At 34.4% G+C, this 25,615-nt stretch overlaps 4 protein-coding genes across 5 annotated transcripts; 1 reads left to right on the forward strand and 3 right to left on the reverse strand.

Annotated features, from left to right (window-relative positions):
- The first annotated feature begins 258 nt into the window (after window positions 1-258).
- Window positions 259-20,190, forward strand: LOC132197896 (cyclin-dependent kinase-like 2). The gene is made up of 9 exons (XM_059621499.1): window positions 259-445; window positions 15,330-15,547; window positions 15,677-15,883; window positions 15,940-16,231; window positions 16,591-16,815; window positions 17,953-18,421; window positions 18,895-19,163; window positions 19,224-19,309; window positions 19,797-20,190. Exons 2-9 carry the CDS (start codon window positions 15,380-15,382, stop codon window positions 19,842-19,844), a joined length of 1,764 nt encoding a protein of 587 aa, XP_059477482.1. The 5' UTR covers window positions 259-445; window positions 15,330-15,379; the 3' UTR covers window positions 19,845-20,190.
- LOC132194334 (uncharacterized) lies at window positions 2,824-8,183 on the reverse strand. Of its 2 annotated transcripts, none has more exons than XM_059615533.1 (24): window positions 8,056-8,183; window positions 7,824-7,990; window positions 7,594-7,765; window positions 7,312-7,542; window positions 7,074-7,109; window positions 6,976-7,009; window positions 6,839-6,903; window positions 6,686-6,788; window positions 6,407-6,636; window positions 6,286-6,351; window positions 6,072-6,123; window positions 5,766-5,842; window positions 5,622-5,718; window positions 5,460-5,565; window positions 5,192-5,315; window positions 5,062-5,134; window positions 4,790-4,875; window positions 4,612-4,732; window positions 4,445-4,551; window positions 4,326-4,391; window positions 4,232-4,265; window positions 4,093-4,178; window positions 3,939-4,044; window positions 2,824-3,885 (listed from the first exon to the last, which is right to left on the reverse strand). In XM_059615533.1, exons 1-24 carry the CDS (start codon window positions 8,155-8,157, stop codon window positions 3,653-3,655), a joined length of 2,574 nt encoding a protein of 857 aa, XP_059471516.1. In that variant the 5' UTR covers window positions 8,158-8,183; the 3' UTR covers window positions 2,824-3,652. The 2 variants fall into 2 exon arrangements, with proteins under 2 accessions (XP_059471516.1, XP_059471506.1); XM_059615523.1 differs by having other exon boundaries at window positions 7,594-7,768.
- Window positions 9,427-11,615, reverse strand: LOC132196582 (uncharacterized). The gene is made up of 11 exons (XM_059619345.1): window positions 11,519-11,615; window positions 11,359-11,464; window positions 10,894-11,017; window positions 10,632-10,840; window positions 10,459-10,579; window positions 10,297-10,403; window positions 10,174-10,239; window positions 10,088-10,121; window positions 9,941-10,026; window positions 9,780-9,885; window positions 9,427-9,725 (listed from the first exon to the last, which is right to left on the reverse strand). Exons 4-11 carry the CDS (start codon window positions 10,743-10,745, stop codon window positions 9,496-9,498), a joined length of 864 nt encoding a protein of 287 aa, XP_059475328.1. The 5' UTR covers window positions 10,746-10,840; window positions 10,894-11,017; window positions 11,359-11,464; window positions 11,519-11,615; the 3' UTR covers window positions 9,427-9,495.
- Window positions 19,902-25,530, reverse strand: LOC132197905 (U-scoloptoxin(05)-Ssd1a-like). The gene is made up of 4 exons (XM_059621510.1): window positions 25,243-25,530; window positions 23,184-23,280; window positions 20,790-20,915; window positions 19,902-20,519 (listed from the first exon to the last, which is right to left on the reverse strand). Exons 2-4 carry the CDS (start codon window positions 23,257-23,259, stop codon window positions 20,284-20,286), a joined length of 438 nt encoding a protein of 145 aa, XP_059477493.1. The 5' UTR covers window positions 23,260-23,280; window positions 25,243-25,530; the 3' UTR covers window positions 19,902-20,283.
- Between the last annotated feature and the right edge of the window lie 85 nt (window positions 25,531-25,615).

Raw genomic sequence — 25,615 nt, forward strand, 5'->3', positions numbered from 1 at the left:
ATTTGGAGCAAAAACGCAATTTTTTGATGGCATAAAGTGCTGGGTGCATGTTTAAGTCATGCTTATGTTATATGTAATTTATGGGAGGGGAAAAAGTCCGGGGTGTCCTCAATGACTCTAGTCTGTTCTCCCGCTTTTGGTAATAGGCAGGGGCTATGCAATTGTATTTTTACGCCTCTCTCTGTTGGTCGGCCATCGCGTGACAGGTAGAAAAAGGGGTGGCATTCACGAGGGTTGCACCGGCGGAGGGGGCAGGGGTGCGTCATCGATCGGTGCCTCGAGGGCCACGCCGTTCTCGGCGCCGACGGCACACAAGACGTTCTTCGTCCGAGGAGCAGCGGTGCTCTGGCCGCTGCCGGAGAAGCCAATTCAAATTTTGTAAATTCACCTCAGCAATTCGTGATCTGCAAGGAGGATTAAAACAAGCGCGGTTGGACATATCAAGGTGAGCCTTTCCACCAGTTTTTGAAACGTTTATTCTACGGAAATCATGTGTTTTTCTTTAGGTAATTTAAAAAAAAAAAATAGGGCCGTTTCTAGATTTTGAGAAATCAATCACCAAACACCATTCTTCTTTTTCCCGTATTACTTGATTCACAAAATCATTAATCAAATTTAATTTCTAAGAGTACCTATTATTTTTTTTTCGACGATTTTCTTGAATCGTTTTGAGTCTTGCGCAGGAAGAGACCAGGAAACCACACTCGTTACATAGGAAACTAGACCAAACAACGAAAGAAAGCGCCAGAGAAATAAGAACTGAAATCTGCCAAATTCCTTCTAATCATTCTTCAAAATTATTTCAACGTCAAATTTTTAAAATTAAATTTTAGACAATTTCATTATCTACTGAATATATGCAAAAAAGAAAATAATATGACAAGCTTTCGTCGGTTTCAAAATCAATAATATGACCTTTGTGCTGCTCTCACCAAAGTTGTAGCGTCCATTTAATAGAAAAAAGTAGTTTGTTGGTGCCGTGGTTTAGAAACATTTATTTAGTATAATGCGATTGCTTTAGTACAATGCGATGGAAATTGGCGATAACTGTGTCCTTGCGTGCCAAAAAGTTCATTTACTTTTTGAATGAAGACTCGCTGTTTTCGAAGCCAAATTTCTTGACATGATCGTTAGATTTATTAAACCCAAACAAATTCTTATTGAAAATTTTGACATTTTCATAGAGCCATCAGAGCCCCGTGAAAGGTTGAACTTACTAGTGAGAGGAAATACACCTAGATGTTGATTATAATTTTTTTATGCCCAAAATTAATCAATTTACAAAACAATTTAGGAGTTTGTTAGTGCATGGTTAATAAAAACTAAAAATATTCCCAATTCCAAGTTAATCTATACAATTAATTAATATAATAAGTTGGTGGTTACTTTTTTATTGTAATGTAATTTAAAAGATTTTTTTAAACCCAATATTGTACCGCTATAAATATCAATTTTATTTTATTTATAAAATAAAATAATACACATTAAAATAATTAAACCCATTGAAAATGTAATAAATTTTCTTTGGTATGTCAGTAATTGCTTTTGATCATAGCTTAGTAAATTGCCTTAATCTGACCTAAGTTTGAAAGTCTTTTTATTTTGCCGACACTATTTGAAGAAAGGTTTGAAAAGCGGAATACGAAACTCAACGCATAAATCGTCAATTAAACGCATTATTACGAGTTTAAAATCACCATCTCAATTGTGGCTAATGGACTAAAAGTGTCTGTATAAGCATTTTAGTTGATGGCCAATCTTTTCGGTAGATGACCCAATTAGTTAAAAAAAACATGTGTTGCGCATGTGAGCACCAACAAACTTCCAAACCCGAAAACCAAACAAACTAATTCAATAACAATTCGATCCACCCCATTGCGAGAGTGACTCGACAAAACCACCCTCTCCTCAGAGTGCATCGACCTTCCTTCCTTCCTTGATCCGAGATAAGCAAATAACATGATCATTCAGAGTTCAGTGAGTTCAACTTTTCTCGATACAATAATTATTCTTGGACACACACGTTTTTGATAACATTTCAACGAGAGAGAGTCCAACGGTAAAGACCTCAAGAAAAGAAGTCTGGGGTCAATGGCCGGGCGGTTTTTTTTTAGTGTCCATGCAGGGGCGGAATGACCAGCTTGACGGACGCTCGCGTGCACCATTAAAATATGGAAGTAGGACTGGGGTTGGTAATTTATGCACAAGACCAGTGGCATTTCGTGCAACGGAAGAAAAAAATCTGAAACAAGGGCCTGTTACATTATGCAGGGATGAGACCTAAAATGTCTTTAATGTAGTAGTTTTGGGGCGTTCGATGCTGCACGTCCTTCAGGTTAATTTTATGACTTCAGATTTCAATCTCAATTCAAGAAGGCTTGGAGATTTTAAAATATTTAAATTTTGTATTGGGCACAGGAACAATTGACACCAATTTTTTTTCATTCTCAAATATTTTAATTTTGTAGTTCCAAATACAATATCAAAGAAATTTATAAAAATCACAGAAATTATTGTTGATTAAAAAAAAATATTGATAAGTGGCTTAGCATAATTATGTAATGAATTCTTTTAAAAACTTCAAGCTTTCTTTTGATTTTGAGGTCAAAGTTTCTGGGCTTCCAAGTAATTTTGATTTGCATCTAATTGTAAATTGGGATATAGAAATAGATTTGCCAATATTATTCAACGATGATTTGTCATTAAACAATCAATTAGGGAAAAAACATTCAATTTTGGCACGATTTGGGAATATTTCCTGGACCTTTTCTAATATAAGAAATTTTACAACAATTTGCTATTGAGTTTGTGTACTACCTTAAAAATTAAACATTCTTCAATTGTTTCATCAATTTTGATTGAAATGGAATTATAGTTTTATTCAAGATAAATAATAATTTTCCAGCTGTTCATATACAAAATTCATTCGTATTGATCTGTCGCTCAACATCCGCATATTCGCGGCAATAATTCCATTCAGACACGCAAAATGTTTCTCCACATTCTTTCGCCTCGACTCAAGCTTTTCGGACGAATGAAGGCGTTAGCGTGTGGGGCCACCGTGCACAATTCACTCATATTGCACTACTTAAACCCCTCAACACAGCACATTTGAAATTCTCGTATTATCCACCTGCTCTCCTCTCACTAGTCAGGTGCGGAAGTGCCCTTTAAATTATTCACGCGCGTTTGACGTAAATGCTCGGGGGAAATTATTGTTGCTGAGCAATTGATCGACCTCGCGCCAAAAATAGCTTTATTCAACTTATCTTGTCTCAGGTGCACAACAAAAATTTATTTATAAGTAAGAAAAAGATTGAAATGATTAATTTTATAATTTTTAAATAAATAAATTAAGAAAAGGCACGATTGTTTTGAACCGGTCGAATTTATTAAAAAATCTTTATATAATAATTTTTTTCTTTCAAAACGTCCATCTAAAAAAATCACTTAATCTAAAGAAGTTCTTTACCCTGATTTAGTTCAAAACAGTTGTTTTAATTCCCATTTATTTAGAATCAGAATGGTACAATTAGCAAAGATCCAGAATTAATGAAACTTAAATAAAAAAACTTTCCTAACAATGAAAATTTAGGAAAATTAAGCAACAAAAAAATCATTAATTTTTTGAAAAAATTAAAAAAACAATGCTCTACACAGACTGACAAAGTGCTAGTGATACAAGATCAAAATAACTCACAGCAATCGCGTTTGGCTGCTTGAAACGCAAATTAACTGTGTACCTTGTGGGATCAGTCTCGTTTGTCAACGATTGTGAACCGAACCATGATGTGTTAAAAGGTGCGCTGGAAAAACACCATATAGGGCGCCCTATTTTTCCAAGCATGGAAGCTGCAACTACGTACTCGCCAGCATAATAGTTTGCTGTGGTACACAAGCAGTTCAAATGATATTTATTAATAGTAATTTTACGATACTTATGTTATTTGCAAGCAAGCAGTCGTGCTCTGATTTTGTATCAATTGTTGCTAGACGCAGTCCCATTGAGCAACAATGCTCAATTGCTTTGGCTATACTTGTTTGCTACGGGAAAAAAATAATTGGCGATAATTTAATTTTTATTATTATTACTTGAATGAAAGACAACAAGAAGTATTTTTTGTTGCATCCATGCTTAACTATGCCATTGCCGAAAGTCGTACTCATTTTATCATTGTCTGGAATAAGAGAAGGCAATTTGTAAGCAAAAATCGATTTTAATTTGCATTACCTTTTTTCAAATCAAAACTAATTTTGTAATCTTCCTGTTGCGGGGAAAAAATCTCAATTATTAAAAAATATTGGACGAAAATTTGTATAATTACATAAACGTTGCATTCTACATTATTCGGACAAATGGCAGTAGAAGGTGGTAGAGGTAATGGAACTTCCTGAAAATAAATTTTAATAATCCCTACACAATCATATTCGTCTGTTTCTCAACAATCATGGAAGTTTCCAAGGAGTTCATAAGTGAAGCTAGTGCCTCTGGGGAATTTTCCTGGCCACATTTGAGCAGCTCGGCTGCTTGATCGCACGCATCCATCCCTCCTATCAAGTTTTAAATACAAATTAGAAGAGCTTGGAAAAACCGCGAATTGCGGATGCTACGTGTTGTGTTGGTGCACATATCCATCACTGCGTATGATTCCATTAACTTTTTAACGTCATACGAAGTAATTGTTCCCATTTGAGCGTAAATAAGATCCTCCTTGAGCTTGCCATTTACGAGCTAAAAATTTGAAAAAGTTAAAAATTTATGGCTAAAAAAATTAATCATATTTTTCACCAGTCCCATTCCTTCACCGTAACATTTAATGAAGCACTTATCATGTATATTCTCCGGCTTAGTAATGAGTAATTTTTGCACTTGTTCTGCAATTGAGCACTTGTAGTTAATTATAATGTCGTTTAATTGAAAATAAGTATTGTAAGTTGTTTTTGTGGTTTGATATAGAAAAGGAGTTTCTCTATGAAACAAAATCCATTTGAAATTAAATCAGACGTTAAATTTAAAAAAAAGTTTAATATTTATTGATTTCTATTTATGTCTACACATACCTTTAGATAAGTGGTAAGGAATGCGACACTCTTCTTCTACCATTGCCGACAAAGAGCCCATTTTACTGCGCCCCTAATTTAAACCTCAATTAATCGTTGATTAGTAAAAAAATCATGATGATATTGTTACCTCGCAAATGTATTGCAATTGTTTATTACAGTCCTCCATGAAAAGTAAAGACGAACTTTGCGTAACTTCCACGGCAACGCAGTGTTTTGTTCCGTTGGAGCTGTCAGGCTGACCAGAGGCCCATCTTTGATTAATTAAATTAAAATTTTATACGTGAAAATTTCAATCAGCATAATATAAAATGTATTGCGATAAAGAAATTTGAACAGTTGGAAAAGTTTTATAAAATATTAATTTAAATAATTTGCAAATCATAAAAAAAAATAACTTTGCTTCATTTCGAATGAGACGGTTTGTAGAACAGTAGCCTGCATATCCAATGCACCCCGTGTCCGTTGCCGAAGTCCAAAATACATTTTTCGTCTCGTTTAAAGCTGTAATGCGTTTTTTTATATTAAATATTTAATAAATAAATTCAAATAAATCTGACCTGTTGAAGCATTTGTTAAAGTTTCAAACATGAAATCCTGATGGAGACTGAGAAGCTTCACTCCAATGGAGCAACATGCGGACAGAGAATCATTGAACTAAATTTAAATCTATTATGTAATTCTTATAAGTAAATTTTATCTACACTCTTTTTATTTGTTGCCAGACTAAAGACGTATCTTCTTGAACCCACGTCTATCCAATGGCCATGCTGTTTCGGGTCTAAATATTAATGAAATATTTTAATTTGAGAATAAGGTGAAATTCATAGAAGTGTTCATAGAAATTAGGAAAAGAGGGCTTTGTCCTCGTCGAAATTTTTTTTTATTGTAGCCGTTAGTTTTAATACTTAAGCCCGCTTTTTTTTTAATTTTGAAAATATAATTTCTATGCACTAATTTTATGGCTTGTTAATTCATGCAAAATGAAAACTCAAACACAAATCTCATACCTCTTAAGTAAGTTGTGTCCGGATCATTTTCCATACTGGCGTAGAAATTCTTCTATTGAATTAAATATTCCTTCATTTAAAATAATAATAATATTTTAGGGATATTAAATTATTCATAATGCAAATAAAGTTAGCTTGTGGTATTTGCTGGAGTGCTACATTTCATTGTGAATATCCCCGCAGTTAATGCTTCAATATTGAAAGAGATTCTTACATCTTTTACACACTGATAATTTGGACAAGTAGGTGAAGTGCAAGATGGTTTTGGAGTTGGAGAGCCCTTTTGAAAAAAAATACATAAAATTAAATATTTATTGGCGAAAATAATAAAGTGCCTGGCAAGCAAAGGCCGTGACATCAGCGCAGGGTTTGTCACTAAGGAAAACGGTGCTATACGTCCTACTAATTTTCATCTGAATGCAGTTTTCTGTTTTGTTCAGGTTGTTTGGTTCATCGGTGTCCCATGCATTTAATACACTGCTATTGCTGCCACACCACCCTAATTCGGTTGCATTAGAGCGCACCCCATACGTCCAGTATCGAGAGTTGTACTTCCAATTGTACCCTTTTATTTAACTAAACTTTAATTCTTCAATATGAAATGTCATTTTTACCATTAATGAAAGTGTTAAAACATTCTTGCTTAGCACTGCTCTCAAGCATGATTGGTTGCATGTTAAGTTTGCAACAGAAATCCACATTTTGCTCCCAATTAGCCTTTTTATGGTTTTTACTGAATATAAATTAAATTTCAATTAATCTTTTACCAATCGCTTTCCAAAAACGAACGACTGTCCACACGCCTCTGCCCAAAATCCATGACTAAGGGGGTCTAAAAATTTGAAGCCATATGGTATTGGTATTCTTCAGACGAATGTAAATTTATACATTTTCATTAACTAACCAATTAATGTTCCATCTTTTGCAAAGAACGACTCCTGCTCTCAAAAATTATTAGATAATTATGCACTTTATTAGTAATCAATATTTATGATTACTTGCCTCTTTGGAACAAATTGTTGGACACACCGGAAGCACCTTATGATTTTGATATAATATATAATATTGAATTTTATTTTTAAATTTTTGTATTAATATTTTATTGATCGACCCCAAATAAACCTTTAAAAACATTCCAGCCTAGCCAAAATGTATTATACAAATACATGTTCGCTTCAAGATACTTATAATTCAACATAAAATAATATGAAGTTTTCAATGCAAATTTCAATTTATTTACCTTTGGGATTAGAGTTGTTGGGATTAAGATGGGAGTTGATGTGAATTTTGTTGTTGGGTTGGAGATTGTAGTTGAGGTAATTTTAGAGTCAATTAATGTTGTAGATTCAGTTAGTGTTGTAGTTTGAAATAAAGTTTTAGTATCCATTTGATTCAATAGGTTAGTTGTCTGGGTCAAAATATTAACTTGGGTCGAGTCACTGCGTTGCAATAGGGCTGTGGTTGTTGTCGTCTAATATGTGCATTAAATTTATAAATATTTCGTAATTTGATCTTATACAACCTCTTTGTGTGCTTTTGTAGAATAATAAGTAACATCATCGATTTGAGTTATGGGCTTTTGTGTGATTTCTTTTGTCATTTCTTTTGTAGTGAAAGTTGCAGATATTATTGCAGTTTGATCAAAAATGTTTGTGGCTAAACTAGTCATGCTGCTCGTAACTAGTTCAACTTGACTGCTTGAAAGGGAACAATGATTCATTTTTAGAAGTTTTTTCTGTAAATTTTTAAAACCTTAAATTTTGCACAGTGTAACTGTTGTGTTGTCTTGGATCAGTCTTAATTTTTGTTGCGTGATTTACACATGAATTCTTCCCACAGCACTTGACAATTAATTGTCTTCTTGAAACTCTTCCAGCGCTTTTTCCTGAACGAACTTTGGCGCAAAATGCTAAATCAAGCTAAAAATTTCAAATTCAAATTATTATCGACTTAATAATTTCATTGGAAATATTGTAATACACACAATTGTTAACAAGCACAAAGAAATTTTCCAAAATTTTAACATCTTTATATTTCCTGAACGACTGCTCGGCTTATAATTTGCAAACGTATTGAAGCTTTGCATCGCCGGGAACACAAAGTGGAAGTGATTCTTTTTTTTCATGCATAAAAACCCTGTGACAAATGGCAACTGAAAAATTGAAAAATGGTTTATGTTCTACATGTATCGGAAGCCATTCTGCTACATGTCCGTAAAAACTTGACATTAATAGCAGTGAAATGAACATTCAAATGAATAATGCTAAAAGGATGAGACACGTACGGGGAGATCGCCACCTGCGTCACAAAATATCAAGCTCATCAGTCATTGGATTTAATTTTGGGTTAATAATTAAATTGAATTATTTGAAAAAAAATTATCTTCGGAAATTTTATGTAAGATGCTAATCAAAGAAAAGTTTTTTTAGACCAATCAATATTTTTATAAAATGATTTCATAAAATTTTGGACGGAATTGTTTTGATTTAATTTTTTTGTCATAAACCGATTTATTCACATAAAAATCGTCATGACTTTGATTGAAAAAAATTATTTTTGATGCATTTTTAATAAGACTTCTATTTGAAGCAAAATGCGTGTAGAATAAATGAAAAAAAATATACTACGTAGTAAATTTTTGTAAAAAAAAACCGGATCATAGTATTTGTTAAATTGCAATTTACTATTGTGATATTGAGGAATCAGGCATAATAACTTATGTTAAAATATTTTATCAAATTACATAATCCAAATGTTTAATATTATTTAATTATCAATAAATAATACTTACATTGATTAAATTTAGATGTACGCATTTTTTTTTTTATTGAAATTTACAGTTAATACAGCTTTTCAACTGCAAGCGTACACGTGCATGCGTAATTTTTATGTTGGTGCTGGATGTGCTGGTCATCAACCAACGTTTCCGCTCTTTGGAAAAACTTTTTTGTCACATAGAGCTACTGCAAATTTTCCAGCTAGAAAATTATTATTTCCTTTGATACAGAAATCCCCTAGAGCTTAGAAGCAAAATAGTAAGTACCTATAAACCACAATGCAAGGCGATTTTGGCTAATTTTGAGCCTTTTCGAATTTAAAAATGTAAATGAAAAATAAACTGATTTGTCTTTTCAAAATCAACAATGAAATATAGCTGCTATAAGCTTAAAAAATTTAATTCAGTCAATTTGTATTAACTTTAAATCTGCATCATGTTGATAAAATATCATGAACTATTATGACATTTTCCAAGTTTGAAATTAAACACTCACAGGAAATAGTAAATTATAATTAAATTTTTATTACTTGAAATTCCAGAATATGATTCCATTACAATTGATAAAATTGCTTCATGAATTTGATTGGCAATAAGTTGAATTTTTAACTGTTAAGTTAATGAAATCGACGTTTCAAGTTTCAATAGTCAAACAGACTGACATATAGCTCGTGGAATCATGTCAAAGTAGGCCGCGGCTGTTGACCGTGGTGGCTGGAATCGCATGTTAACAGTGAATTTTGTGAGGTCAGTTTCTACGGTCAACAATTCAGAGCCCCAGGTTACATTAAATGGTGCACTTGAGAAGCACCACGCCGGTTTACCCATTTGACCAAGCATTGAGGCCGCAACAGCATACAATCCATCAGCAAATGCAGCTACAGACCACATTAATTGATTTCACTAAAGACGATCTTTCAATCTGAATTTACTTATATTGTTGGCGAGCAAGCAATCATGCTCAGTTTTAGTATCAATTGTCGCAAGCCGCAGACCAAAGGAACAACAATACTCCATTGCTTTGGCAAAAGTAATTTGCTAAAAAGAGGAGGAAAAGTAAGATTTTCTACAACAAATATGCACAAAGACGTACGCTCTTAAAAACAACTACCAAGTATTTTTTGTTGCAGAGTATCTTGACTAAGGCGTTACCCTTTGTTGTGTTAAGAAATTCATCATCTGACAATAAAGAAAGTTTGTAAAGATCAGTAAAATCAGACATTACAAGTTTAGAAATTACGTAGTTTTGAATCAAAAGACATTTTTAATACATCCTGTAGGTCAGAAAAATTCAATTATTTGAAAGTGTTAAATTTGATTGTTCACATCTGTGACGCAGTTGAAATTATTTGGACAAACAGCCGAGGTTGGAGGCAGAGGTATAGAAATCTCCTGCAACATTTTTTTGCATAAATTTCTGGCTAATTTATTATTTTACTTTCTACGAACCATCATGGAGGCTTCCAAATTGTTCATCAATGCAGTTATCGCCTCTGGAGAGTTTTCTTTGCCGCACTTGAAAAGTTCGGCTGCTTTGTCGCATGGATCCATTCCTCCTTTATAATGAAAAAAAAAATCAGAAAAAAGCAAAAATTGATTGATATTGTATACTGGTCGTGTTGGAGCAAGTGTCCATCACTGCGTATGATTCCATTAACTTATCTATGTCATTTTTTGATATCAAAGACATCTGCGCGTAAATCAACTCCTCCACAAGCTTGCCATTTACGAACTGCCAGTTTTTTTATTATCAATATCATACATTGATTTTTTTTTCATTTTACCACACCCGTTCCTTCACCGTAACATTTGATAAAACACTTTTCATTCAAATTTGTTGGCTGGGAGGTCAGCAAATTTTTCACTTGTTCTAAAATGAAAAATTTATTGTTTTCCATTCTGCTGATTTATAAATTAAACCCCGCGTTAAATTATACGGTCCGCGACACTCCTCTTCGACCATTGAGGCTAAAGAACCTGATTGGCTCCTTCCCTATGTTAAAAAGGATTGAATTAAAAAGTTTGGAAAAGTTACGAAATAATTACTTCGCATATATATTCAAGTTCCATGCCACAGTTTTCCATTGAGAGCAAAGATGAACTTTGTGTTAATTGTAGAGAAACACACGGTTTTGACCCATTGACGCTGTTTGGCTGGCCACGCGCCCATCTTTCAATATAAAATTGATTGTTAAATAAGACTGAAAATCTCGTTAAAAGTATTTTTTTTTCCTCCAAAATTTATTCTGACAAGGGATCCTGGCGAATTATACCATTTTGATTCAAAATATGTTACAGTAAAAATGACCTTTATGGAATTTTACCTAAATTTTTTAGTATTGCTGTGACTTGTTAAAATTTATAAACCCTATAAACTGTTGCATATTTTTACCACAAAAATTACAAATTACTATTTTTTTCTGTTTGGAAATAGCATGTACAAGTAAAATTGTAAATTCAGAAAAATTAAAAAAAAAATCAAATCCGAGTAAAGCATGCGAAAAACGTTACTTTGCTTCATCGCGAATCAGACGATTTGAAGAGCAGTACCCTGGATATCCTATGCACCCCAAATCTGTTCCTGATGTCCAAAGCTTTTTTGGCGATAGACGTAGAACTTGAATATCAATGATTATAAATACTGTGCCCGATATTTTATTTATTCGATCACCTTTTGAAGCATTGATTGTGAAGTCGTAAATAAAGCTCTGATGGAGACTGATGAGCTTCATGCCAATGGAACAGCAGGCAGAAAGAGAATTTGTAAACTGCAATACAAATTGGAGAAATCCGCGAAAAAAATTTATTCATCATACGTTTCGCTTGTCTGTTGAATTGGAAAACATGTATCTCATGGTGCCCACGTCTACCCAAGTGCCATGAAATGTAGGATCTATTTAAATTGACAGAGAATTATAAATTTAAACTTAAGATTCCAACGCACTTTTCAGGTATGTCGTTTTACTAGTATTTGATAGAGACACAAATAAACTTGACTGATGAATTAAATACTTTAATGTTTGCTTGGTTTCAAAAATTCAATTTCTCACGTTCACTGTACAACTATAATTGGGACATGTTGGAGCCTCACAAGGAGGTTTAGGTGTTGGTGGGCCCTTTTGAAAGAAAAAAGTAAAATCCGTTGGTATGAAAATAATTATTGAAATACCTGGCAAGCAAAAGCTGTGACTTCTTCGCAAGGTCTATCACTAAGCAATGCGGTGCTGTCCAATTTAGAAATGGCCATCTGGACGCAGCTTTCAGAAGAATTTGCATTGTTTGGTTCATTGTAGGCCCACGCGTCTCTTGGTGGAACATTTGAACTCTTGCAAAAATATGTTGCCTTTTTATCTTTGCGCAAACCAAAAGTCCAATATCTAGAATTGTACTTCCAGTTTTTCCCTTGTATCAAATTTGAATGAAAGGAAATTTTTATTTAATAATAATTATACCATTTATGAAAGAATTGAAGCATTTGTATTGGGTAGCGTTTTTCAATGAAATAGGTGCCATGCCTAGGTTGCAGCAGTACTTTACATTTTGTTCCCAATTTGCCTAATCCATCGTTTTAAAAAATAGATCATATTTACTGCTCAAATTTTTGCTTACCAGATGTTTTCCAAAAACGAATAAATCTCCACAAGCTTCAACCCAAAAGCCATGACTTAGAGGATCTTTTTTGCAAATGATTATAATTTTTACATTGCATTTATACTGCATAATAAATCAAACCAATTAAAGTTCCATCTTCAGCAAATAAATCTTCCTAAAACACTAGGATGTGAGTCAATGCGAAAGATTAATCGAAATTACTTGCATCTTTTGAGCAAAGTGGTGGACAAGTTTGAAAGACCTGGATAAAAGCAATTATGAATACTTTCCAATAATTTAAATAGAAGAACCTGAGGTTTTTTGGTAGATGTGGTAGATTCTATAGGTTTTGAAGTAGTAGTTGTGATTGAATCGCTGCTGAATTTTGAGGTTGTTGGGGATGACTAATTTTCATAATTTACAAGTAGTATAATAACAATTTATTTCAATAATCACAGATAAAAATACTTCTTGCCACGTAGAAACAGAAGTAAGTTCTATTTGTGTAGTCTGTTCTTCATTCAAATCTGAGCTGGGAGTGCTAAAAGTTGAAACATAGGCAGCAGTGCTACTCTCTTGTGCAAGTTCTGAGCTGCAATAAATTGTTCAAATATTACCGTTCCCATCAATTTTAAACTTCAGTTAAGAGAGTTGATTTAATAGCAGAATTATATGTTTTAAAATTAAAAACCTAACATCAGGAGCTGATGTTTCTTGGACCTGATTTGTTTCAACTGTTGAAGAATCGTCAGCATTGGTTGTAGTTACGAATTCAGTTGAAGAAGTGCTCTCTTTTTTACTCTAATGTTTTTATAAGTTGGATTAAATAATTAAAAGAAATCGACATCTGACTATTTCGTGGCCATTTGATGTATTCGTTATTATGAGAATATTTGTTCGAGAAGTTCTAGGCTTTGCTAAATTGATACACGAACTTTTTCCACAACATCTAATAATTGTTCGCCTCGTTGCATCTTTGGAACGTCTGTGAGTTTTAGCGTTCAGTATCTGAATAATCTGAAAAAATAATTAGAAAAAAAGTCAAATTAAGCACAAGGCGACAAAATTTACGCTAAAAAATAAAAGAAAGCTTAGAGAAATTCGCTTCCAATTGGCCATCCTCGAAATCAAATAATTGGGACCGCAACCCAGGCCTGGTGGACAAACGAATGGAAATTTAGTAGTTTTGTTTCGCCGAGTTGTGCGTCACAGGCAATTTTATAACATGGGCATGTTTTGAAATTTGGCCGTATCAAAATGTTTGTCGATGCGGATTCCAGCGGAAATGAATCGCAGTTCGTCAACATATATGTATGTCAACATCAGTTTCAATTTAACAACAGTAAAAACTGAAGTAAAAAGATATTTCATTACCGGGAGGTTTCCATCGCTATTTAAAAAAATAATAAAAGATGCACTTTTATTTGTCAGTTATTGTAGATTTTTGTCAGTTTAAATTCGACGGAAACATGCAAAAACTCTAACTTTGCACAGGGCGGAAATGCGTCACCAGTAATATAGACGAACAGATGGAAAAGTTATTTTTCAGAATTGGAGATTAGGAGTTACAATGGCAATCTTTATCATAAAAGTTTATGGTTATGGTGAGAAGCAACATTTTCTCCTGGTGTTAGATTTATTGCAATTTGAAATTAACGGACGCAGCAAACTTTGATACATAGAGGGATGAAAATGTGCGGCACCAGCCAGCTGGCCAGCAGATTCAGTTTCCCAGGAATGGAATTGTCTGAATATGGAAAAATTGTATTTTCAGAAATCATCATAAAAAATTAGCTTATGTCATTATAAAAAACAGTTTACTTGGTAAATTTAATACATTGAATTAATTTTTCTCTCCTAAAATCATAATTTTACTGTTCTTAATTCAACAATACTTCTATGATAATTCTTTCTAAAAATCAGACTTGCCTTTTGCGAAACAACGTGCACGCAAGCTATAGAACTCAATTTTTAGTGACATTTTCACTTTGAGCGCTTTCCTTCGATCTAGACCCCTGACTAGCACGACACGTAATTTAGGGGACGATTCTTCATGGGGTATAAAAGCAATTACCGCTATAAGGAAGAGAATGCACACGCTATTTTTACGCGCCCTTGGAGACAGGTTTTGTCACGTAAAACATTGAAGCTGATGAAAAGAGGACTAAAGAAATTGTTTAAAATTGATAACGAGTTGTATTAAGTCCTTTTTTAATCAAAATGACCAGTACACAATTGCCGTTTTGAAATTTTGATGTTTCTTCATCTTTTAAAATGATACTGTGAATGTGTTGAGAGAAAATTGCTATAATTACGGGGGAATAAACAAATATAAAATTATTAAAAAAAGCTGCAAAGAAATTCGTTTTTTAATCATGTGTTACTGCTTGTTTAAATACTAGAAGACCTTCAAAATATAAAAGTAAAAGTCATAAAGGTCAAGTTTTTCAGCGATGAAAAAACGGAACTCGACGTTTGTTGTTTCCTTCATTTCTTCGTGCAAATGGGATAATTCTTTTATGGCGATATTCCCAGAATATTTTCAAACATAGACGTTCCGCGTCACGCTCGCGTCAAGCAGGTTGCATAGTTTATGCGAGAACACCTTATTTTTGGCCATAAAATATCTCTCCTTATTACTTTCCCCCTAAATTTTGTATTCTAATTTTGCTGCTGATGATGCTAATCGAACAAATTCGGCAACGGATCTGGTTTCCCACGGTTCAACTAGTTTATTTTTCCTGGATTATTTAAAAGAGAAAATCATCACGACGTAGAAAATCCGATCAATTATTTCTGTTTGCTATCACGCGAAAATTTTTCATAAGAGCGCAGCCGCCATGCGTTCCGTGTATTTTCTCAGGTGTTTTTTCTTCATATATTTTTTTCAGCTGTTTTGAGGGAAGGCCATGAGTGTTGGCGGAAGGCGCGCCGGAGGAGCATGGAAAAGTACGAAACTCTCGGAGTAGTTGGCGAAGGCTCGTACGGCCTCGTGCTGAAATGTCGGCATCGTGAGTCTGGACAGTTGGTGGCCATCAAACGCTTCCTCGAGACCGAAGACGACTTGGCCGTCAGGAAAATGGCATTAAGAGAAATCAGGATGTTGAAGGTTTGTCAAATGGAAAAGTTTTTAACTTCAAATTTAATAATTAACTAACTTTGTTTTTTTTTTAAACTTCAATTCAAAATTATTTTTGTTGTAGAATTTTCTAATTTTTGTAACAAATTTTTCATACAGAAATTACGGCACGAAAATTTAGTAAGCATGTTGGAAGTTTTTCGGAGGAAACGACGCTTCTACCTGGTCTTCGAGTTCATGGACCACACCCTGCTAGAAGAGTTGGAGGAACGCACCTCCACTTCCTGTCCTGGGCTCGGCGAGGCCACGGTGCGCAGACACGCGTTCCAGATCCTCCGCGGCCTCGACTTCTGCCACTCGAGCAACGTAAATATTTTCATTTTCATCTTCGATTTTATGAATTTTTTGTTGTTTACTCTCAGATCATTCACCGAGACGTGAAGCCCGAAAACGTGCTCGTCTCCAAACTCGGCGTGGTGAAGTTGTGTGACTTTGGGTTCGCGCGAATGGTGGCTGCTCCCGGCGAGACGTACACCGACTATGTGGCGACCAGATGGTACCGGGCACCGGAATTGCTCGTCGGCGACACTCTGTACGGCAAGGAAGTCGACGTGTGGGCGGTCGGCTGCCTCATGGCCGAGATGATGACCGGAAATCCCCTATTCGCCGGCGACTCGGACATTGACCAATTGTTTTTAATTACCAAAGCGCTAGGTACTTTATTTAATTAAAGGACCATTCCAATCACCATTTTTTCAAGAGCTGGATTAAAAAAAAATCTAAAAATCTTTAAATGAAGTAGAAATTTTTTAACGATTAAATTATTAAATTTACATTCAAAAGCTTTTGGTGAAGAAAGGTGAACCCATATTTCCACGCTTACAAGTATAAATTTTCCATTTCAGACATTAAATTTTGTTTACTCTCAATGTCAAGAATAAAAGCAATTTCCGTAAGCCCCTTGAAATTTTAACTAATTTTTTGTGAAAGTATGAATTAATTTTATTGCAAAACTTCAAATATTTATATCACAATATTTATTATAAACAAGTTTTTAAATTTATTATTGGCAGGCAAATTGTCCAACAAGCATCAGCACCTGATTTCTAGAAACCCCATGTTCAAAGGCATGCGAATCGGTTCCGCCGTCACGCCTGCCAATTTGTACGACATGTTTCCGAGTTGGCCGCGACTATCTCTCGACTTCACGTCTGCCTGCCTCCGCCTCGACCCCAACAGCCGACCACCCACTTCAGAACTTTTGCAACACACCTATTTCAATCACGATGGCTTTCCCGGTGAGTAGTTTAATTGCTTTGCTTAATTGCTGTTTAATGTGCAATGAAAAGGTCAAACTTTTGATAAGAGCGGAAAATAAAAATAGTAAATCATTGCAAACTTCAAGTTCATTCAACTGGCTTTGGTGATTTCAAATGTTTCAATTTTATATTATTAAAATATGATACGAATAAATGTTTTTTTTTTAGTGTTCGACTGATATAGTGATAGTGAATAAAAAGCATAATTTATTTAAAAAACAAATAAAATTATAAACCCTACCAACTCAGAAGTAAAAAGAAATTTTCTTTACTTTTTGTTCAACAAAGTTATTTCTTTTATGTAATTCAAATCACTCGCGTTGCAGTTTGAAAGAAAACAAATAGCGCAAAATAAATTATTGTAAAAATTACAAAACTAATGAATTCTTTACCCAATTCATTTTTTGTACTTAAATCAATAGAAAAATTTTTTGTCAATGATATCGTGATGCAGAAAAGCAGATGACGTGCGGCAAGTATTTTGGTGAATGTTGTCTCGTTTTTCTCCGTCAAAATATTACAATAACAAGCAAATGAAAAAAAATTCATTAAAAAAATCGATCCTATAAACCCTAAAATTCTCTTAAAAGAAAGAACCATTTTTTTTAACTATCCAACGTCATGACGTTAGCAGCGCAATAAATTTACTTCTTTCATATTCAAGTTTCGTGCTTTGAGTTGCGTAATATTTGCATGTGGGTTTTTGCTTTCCCACGACCTTGATCCGTCATCAGTGCTCTTCCACGAGATTCGTTTTTTGCACCCTCAAAAAATTCAATGAAAGTATTCGGAATTAGTTGCTTTTTTGTTCATTTGCAAAAAGTCAACTATTCTTAATGGAAATTGCAGACATTATCGGTCTTAAAGGAAAATTTTATGATCTCAATGGGAATGGGAATCATCCCAATACAAGACTTTTCATCAAAATCATTAAAATTATCCATATTTGTGGTTCAAAGTTGTACGTTGAAAAAATATTATTCAATATTTTCTTTTTTAATTATATACAAGATGAAATAGAAATTTAAACTAAAATACACTTTCAAGTTCTCAGATAAATGAATACATAATTTTTGAGAAATTTTAACTTGATTTTTTAAACTTACCTTCAATCAGGTGCCTTCCTGCCTGAGTTGCGTGCCCGAATGCAGCAGGAGTGCCAAAACAACCCCCTCCTCTCGCGGCGTTTCAGCAACACCGCGAATTCGGCGCGGAGTGTGAGAGGGGACGGGGCGCCGCACCCCAACCCCCAGAGTGACCTAGAGTCGCTGATGCTGCCGGCGGCGCTGTCCAACCGCGGCCAGACTGACAGGGACGGAAGTGGACCGAGATGGAATAAAGTGCAGGAAGCGCCGGAGCGGAGGGAAAACCTCAGGTCACGGAGGGGTGGCAAGGAGGAGCAGGAGGGGAAGGCCGGCTCGCCGACCACCAGGACATCGTCGCGACTCCAGAGGTCGCTGCAGCAGGAGTTGGCCGACCTCATGCCGCCCTCACCTGCAGGTCACGACGTACACGCCTCGGGCTCGCACCTCTACGTGCTGCACCCCTCCATCAACAACCTTAGCTTCGGAAACATCAACTCAAGGTAGGAGAGGTAGATGATAAAATTGTTAAAAACAAAGCATTAAATTTCTCAATAAAAATTTTGGGAAATTGGGAAAAATTCAAAATAACAGCTCTTATAATTATTATTCTCTAATTCAATAGTTTTTATATTAAAATCTTAAGACTTTTCAATAATAAAAAAAAGTAATTTTCGTTGTAAATTTCAAGATACTGTTTTCTCAACGTTATCAGTCGTTGGCGATAGTATTCAATAATTTCAGTGTGCTAATTAATTTAAATTTAAAAAAAAAATTAATATGAACCAATGGAGACATACCCATGCTTTGTTTTTAGATCCAAATCATTTTAAAATGTAATAAATTGATAAAAAAAATGTAGGAAAAAAGATATTCAAAAATTTTAAACAATATTTTATGATATTTTACTTGTACTTTTTAACAGTTGCATTAAATTTTTAAAAGATAATATTTGGTAAAATTTATAAAATCAAAGGTTTTCCGACACCTCATTCAACAAACGGTCACCCTTGGGCAACGTGACCACAGGGACAAACGCCACCAGCCGCCACAAAGCACCCCCCTTGGTTCCCGCCGCCGGCACCAACAAGACAAAACGCATTGGCAGCATTTTGGGCGACAGCGTGGACCGGCCGCTCGAGTCGCCGCCCCCAGCCACCCTTACCTGGGGGCGGCGACTGGCACCACTAAGACACCGAGGCCTCCTACCCACTGATGAATTTTCTCTTCCGAACCTTCCCGGCGGTAATTGATCTATGCAAGCTTTTTTGGTGAGCGATGATTAATTGTGGAAATTTTGAGCAGCCGTCGGGAGTCCCAACAAAATGCTGAAGAAGCGCGAAAAGTTGGGCAATCTTGTAAACATCGAAAACTATGTACCTTCAACCACGGTAATTACATTAATTACTATATTTTAAAACAAATATCTATTCAACATAAGGCGCATTTTAAGGTTAAATTTAATAATTTCAAGAGGTTCAAAATTAAGGTTTTTAGTGTCTCTTTGAACCCACAATAAAAGTAAAGTATCATTTTTTTTTAATTTTTCAATATAAATTTTAACACTAATTTTTGAAAATTATTATTCCAAGCAATGAATAATTCGATCATCCGATAATGAACAATTTTGTTCCTTTTCTTATTTAAATCTATGATGAAAATAAATTAATTTTTTTCTGGCGGGAAAAATCAAGATCTTTTAGAGTGAGATGGACGTTTTTCTTGAGATAAGGAGTATACTTTTGATTTTAATCAAGAAAATTGAATTAGTTATTTCAAATTGACTGGAAGTTGCTTGTAAAGCTGATTTTTTAAATTCAATATCATAATCTTATAACTCCTTACAAGAGCTAAAAATAAAACTAAATTATTTTTCAGGACAAGCTGAGCAGCAAGTCAAATTTGACGGACAAGGACTTGAGCTAGCTGTTAATCTTCGGCTCCAGGAAGTCTTGGGGTCACAAATGACGACAACTAACTCGATTACGCGTCATTTTGCATAATTTATTGCTGCATGAGATATATGAGAATAAATTACAGTAAACGTGTGAGTGTACCAGACGAGGGGGCGCTTTCTTATACAAGTTGGCGGAAGTAGGTGTTGCTTCTCGTGTGCCTTCTTTATATGTTTTTTTTTCTCTCCCCACTAATTACACCAACGTGTTATTTTAATTGCGGGCAAAATGCATAACTATGGTATAATTTACGCTACTGAAATAACTCTGTCCATTGAGAATAAAATTAAAAAATTTGAAATTATTTTGAAACTGCGCACCTGGTTTAATTTTCCAAAACCTCTCTTTCTCTCTCTTTCGCTTTTATATCACAAAAGTCCAAACTTCTTTCTTATATTTCACTCTTTTTTTCATGCCCATTGGCGAAGTAACAAAAGCACGGTGGAAAATAATAGACTTGAGAAAACGCTGGTTTGAGCGGCTCCACTTTCGGAGGACTCTTCGTACGGCTCATTATTGCAGCCGTCACTTTTGCACACCTCGTGGCATACGTTGATTTTGTCACCGTGAGGACTCTGCTGGTTTTCCTGACACTTCAATCCCAGGTCCACCGGAATGCAAGCTCGCGTCAACAGCGACAAAGCACCTTTAAAATTATTATAATGTTGTTTTAAACATATGTGTAAAAGACATAAAAAAATTGAATAATTATACAAAAAAAAGACTGTCACTAACAATAAATAAGTTTAAAAAAAATTACAAAAAAAAATATTGATTTAAATCAGTCTTATCTTTTATAAAAAAATTTATATTGAAATAATTAATTATATCCAAAAAGAAATCTACAAACGCAAATTTTAAATATAATTTTGTAAATTCATCATTTTTTAGTTAAACATGGTAATATAATTTTTACCGTCTTCAACCAAAGTCTCCTGGACTGTGATGCAGTACTTGGATGAGGGAGGACACGGTTTGGCGGCAGGGGGCGACGACACGCATTCCAAAGAGCCTTCGGAATTGCACTGCACGCACTCGATCCCTGCGGAATGGAAAAAGTTTTAATTTATGCCGCGTTGTTCTTTTTATATTAATAATATGCGCCGCCAGCTAGGGGGAGTTTAAAATGTATAAGCGACGGCTCTTAACCCTTTTTTGTGGCACTCTATATAAACCAGGGCTTTAAAGCTAAACCCGCGCTATGGGGACTATCACAAAACTGTGCGAGAGTGCCCATAAAATTACCGCAACTGCGTTTTAACAAGACTCTCATCGTAAAACTTTTTGACTAAATTGCCATTTAGCCACTAGGTAGGGTTATTATCCTGCATTTTTGGTAGGCGAAAACTTGAAATTCAAATTTGTAACAGAATTAAAGCATTAAATTCAAAAATTCACTATGTATATTAAAAATATTGACATATATTATAATTTTCTTCTTAATAGAAAAACGTAGAACCAGTAAGAACTAAAAGACATATAAAAGTGTTTAAAGTTATAATAAATTCTCAAAAATAAAAAACCTTAAAAAGGACGATTCAAGGTGCACCAAATTTTAAATCTGCATTATATGGTAATAAAAAGAAATCGAAAAATGTAAAAATAAATCTTTTAGCAGAGTAGCTACAAATTGGAAAATTCACGAGTTTTATGAATTGCAAGTAGGTCTAGCAAATTCTTTAAAACAAAACGCATTTATCCTCTCCATCTATATGAATAAATTTACATTGAAATATCATTTTGTGAAATTTTGAGCAAAAAATTTCGGGCAGTTTTTTTTAATCGCCAAAAACAAAAATTTCCATAAGACGCAATGTAAAAATTCAAAAAATCATATTTCAAGAATAATCGGCGCTACCCCCCATTTTTCTTTGTGCAATCAACTCTACTGATAGGTAGGAATCTATAAAAAAATCTGGGTCCAAAAATTTCGGGCCGATTTGCCGTAAACAGGAGTTGTAGATGTCAATAAGCAGGCCTTAAACAGTTTTTATGTTTTTCGATATTATAGTAAAATAATCACAGTTAAAATGAGTAAATGATTCTTCATTTTTATTTAAAAGAATGACAAACCACGACTACGCGGTGCCAATATTGAAAGATAATGTAAACAATAGTGATGCCAGTCTCAGTATCGCCATTCAAGGACACACAACGCAGATGCACCGCCGTGCAAAGCGGGTTCACGGCGCGAGAGTAATTGGCCGGCAGCTGTGTCGGGCGGATTATTTCATATTGAGCTCTTTCGAGAGTCTGTCTATCTCTTGAGCCCGCATGCATACAAGTGTGTGTGTGTGTATCATCGACGAATACATTCGTCTCTGTTACAGATAGATGCCTTGATATATATGAATGTGTGTTCGTTCGACGCTCATCAAGTAATAATAACGATTGTAGTCGGCCGAAAGCAGCGCACGACTCTTAACAAGTGGTGTCCCCTCCTGGGGCACGGCTTTCATCATCACAGGACATTGCCTTAATTGACGAGCCCATTTTTGAACTCATGGGTGTACGCAAAACGAGCGAGCCTTAGTCGTGGGCTGTGCGCGTTAAAAAAGTGGCTTCAATATGACAAGCGTGAAATAAATCGGCTCAATTACAAAATATGTAATCCAAACTTTTTGCATTCAGGTTGTTAGATTGAACGGAAATGAAAAATAATAATAATTAAGTAAAAATTCCTAGAATTGTGGATTCTTAATCCTGCTTAAAGCACTTTAATTGATTAAATTTTGAATCTCACTGATTGCGTTATTAGTTTACATTGTTATATTTTTATATCTTAGAAATTAGCCCTAAAAAATATGGATCTTCTTGCAGTAAAAAAGTTTTTCTTTTATATTCATTCATACATATTTTGGCTTTTATTAAAAATCTTTTTCAGGCCATTCCTTTACTCAGCTTAAAATCAATTTTGCTACTTACCAGTGTTATTATTATTTTACTTTGTCATATAGAAAAATAAGTTTTCAAATGCTTTTGTTCGATTGAAAAATTAAATGGCCAAAAACTTTTTAATAATTAAGAACTAACACTACTTAAAGCTATTATAGGCAGTTATTTTTATTGATTCCATTTAAATTTAATATTTCATAATAAATTATTATTAATAATAATAAAGAGAATAAAGACAGAAATTCAATTACTTCAATTTTGTTTTGATAAAGTTAAGTATATTATCATACAAAGTTTTTTTTAATTGGATCATAATATACAAAAATTTAGTGTTTTTGATCGCTGGTTAGATGAAAATTGAATTGGATGCGGTATGCATTTTGGTTAATAGCGATTTGATTGTTACATTGCTTACCTTGAGCGGGACTGACTAGAAGAAGAGCTGCCAACGCCAGAGCAGTGGCCAGTGCGAATTTCGGTCTGCCCTCCATCCTCCGCTCAGAACATATTTTCTGTAATTGCGATAAATGGGACAACGCCCAGAGCTAGCATTAGGAAAATCAAATGTTAATGTCTGCAGTCGCGAAAGGAAGCCTTCATCACGCGCAAACGCTCGTCTAATAAATATAGGTTAACCAAATAATGTGCTACGCCTATTTGAAAAGGGGCATCAATGCTTATAGTTAGAGAGTTAATTTTCAAACAGACTTCCTTGTTTCTATTTTTTTCAATCATTAAATGGTCGATTGGGCAGAAATATGCACATAAAGATTATATATATTATTTTATTTTATTCAATCAATTTATTAAAGCAGAGAAAATGTGGTGTTGATTGTTTGGATTCAAAAATGTATATTATAATTTCATTTTATTGAATTTATTATTGTAGGTGTTGTTGTACATTTATTTAAAAATTCAATATTTAAAATATGTATATTAAAACAAAAAAATACCACATTTTTTTATTTATAATTTAAATCATGATTATTTAAAAAACAATCTTCATGAAAAAAATTTAAAATTATAAAAATATTTTATGTATTTAAAATTAAAGCTTTAGCTTAATCATTTACTACTTTTAATCAAGAAAATTGGATGTGCATCGGGTTTATTACAAAAGTTTTGTTTTGTATGTTTCAGTTCTCGGATCTCTCCTGCTCCTCCTCATTCACTCTCTTGCTATTATGGTGGTGCATGCATGTTGCTTGCCTCTATTTGGGTGACAACGATCCATTAGTTCCCTTTTGTTTCTCGCTGCTTATTTCACTGAAAGCTTAAGCCGAGCGCGAGAGAAACGAGCAGACTGTCAAGGAAAAGCCGCGACCGAAGCGAACGGGACTCGTCAAGATTGTAAAAAAAAAAAAAAATACACACTAGCTCACGACCAACCATTGGCACTGCTTGCTTGGGACAGAGACGCACGCCACTATTTATGTTAAATTATAAATTTAGAAAAGGAGCGCAAAAAATGAATTGGCTAGACCATAAAAAAATGTACGAATTCTGTAAATAAAATTTACTTCGCGTGCAAGAATTTAATAATTGAAACTTTCGTTACAATAACGGCATTATTGCTTAAATTGCTGGTGTAATTCCAGCAACTGATTGCATGTCTTATTGTATCGATTTTCTCAATTCTTTTCCACTTTATTTTTATTTCGAGTAGTTGCGTAATGGACTTACTTCTAAAAAGCTCACAAAATCTCTTTTGCAGAATGGAAATTTAATAAATTTATGTGTCTTTTAATTCCACTCGGCGGTCCGGAGCGTGGATGTTAATTGTTCCTGGGGTCAACGGGGCCAAATAGATCAAGCGATCATTCCTGAATCGCGCCCCTTTCGGTGTCCCCTTTCAAAGAAGAAACACAATCTTGTCATGCATTTCTCAATATCAGACAATGTAAAAGAGAAATTCAATACGCATTTCAAGTGTAGGCTAATTACAAGAAAGTTATTTTGTTACTTGAAACAATTATAGACATGAGGTAAATTTTAAACAATAAAGACAAAAAACACAATAACACTTAAAAAATAATTAGCGTCAATTTGTATTATAAGCATCAAAAGTGTGAAAACAACGGCTTTGACAATAATATCAATAATGTAATTTTAGTTGCAAAGTGTATATAAAGAAATTTGTTCTGGATTTATAGAAGGGAGGCAAATCGTTTTTGGGAAGGAGAATTGAAAAGTACCAAACTTTGAAATGTAAATTTAAAAAAAAAATCAAGACAGAAAAAAATAACTGATGCATTTAGAATAATAAACTAGAATAATCTGTACATTGAAAGTTTTCAAAAACTTTGCCAATAAAAAAGTTGGTCCCAACATGGCGCACTTTTAATTAAGGACTTTTCTTCATTTAAGTGAAGATTCAATACAGAATTAATTTCTTGAAAATTTGGAAAAATTTATTGCATGGAACAAATTATTTCAGTTTTGATGTTTAGTTTGAAATTGAAATATTTGCATACCGTGAGCAATGAAATTCTTCTAACTTCCGTCGAGTATCCTATTTTAAGCGCACGTGTGTGTTTTCGAAAAGTGTCACTATTGCAAGTCACAAGAAGCACAGGTATGGGCCAGGATGAAGAAGCTGCGAGAAGTGTCCGACTAGCTGGGCGGTCTGGAATCACAATGCGCTGGAGCGGTGGATTGATGGGAGGAGAGCCGCTGAAGATGATGCAAAATATAATCAGGCCGCGCGCACTGAGCGCCCGCTCTTCACCAGCATCCGCCGCCAAGAGCTAAAACGACCGAATGAGCTGCGACGACCAAGCCCATGCTATCCCCTCATGTCTGACGAGGCCAAAATAAATTTGAAGGGCAGGAAAACGTTTTTTACGT

This window comes from Neocloeon triangulifer, unplaced genomic scaffold (assembly GCF_031216515.1).
Source record: "Neocloeon triangulifer isolate White Clay Creek 2 clone unplaced genomic scaffold, ASM3121651v1 ptg000001l, whole genome shotgun sequence".
Classification (NCBI taxonomy): Eukaryota; Metazoa; Arthropoda; class Insecta; order Ephemeroptera; family Baetidae; genus Neocloeon; species Neocloeon triangulifer.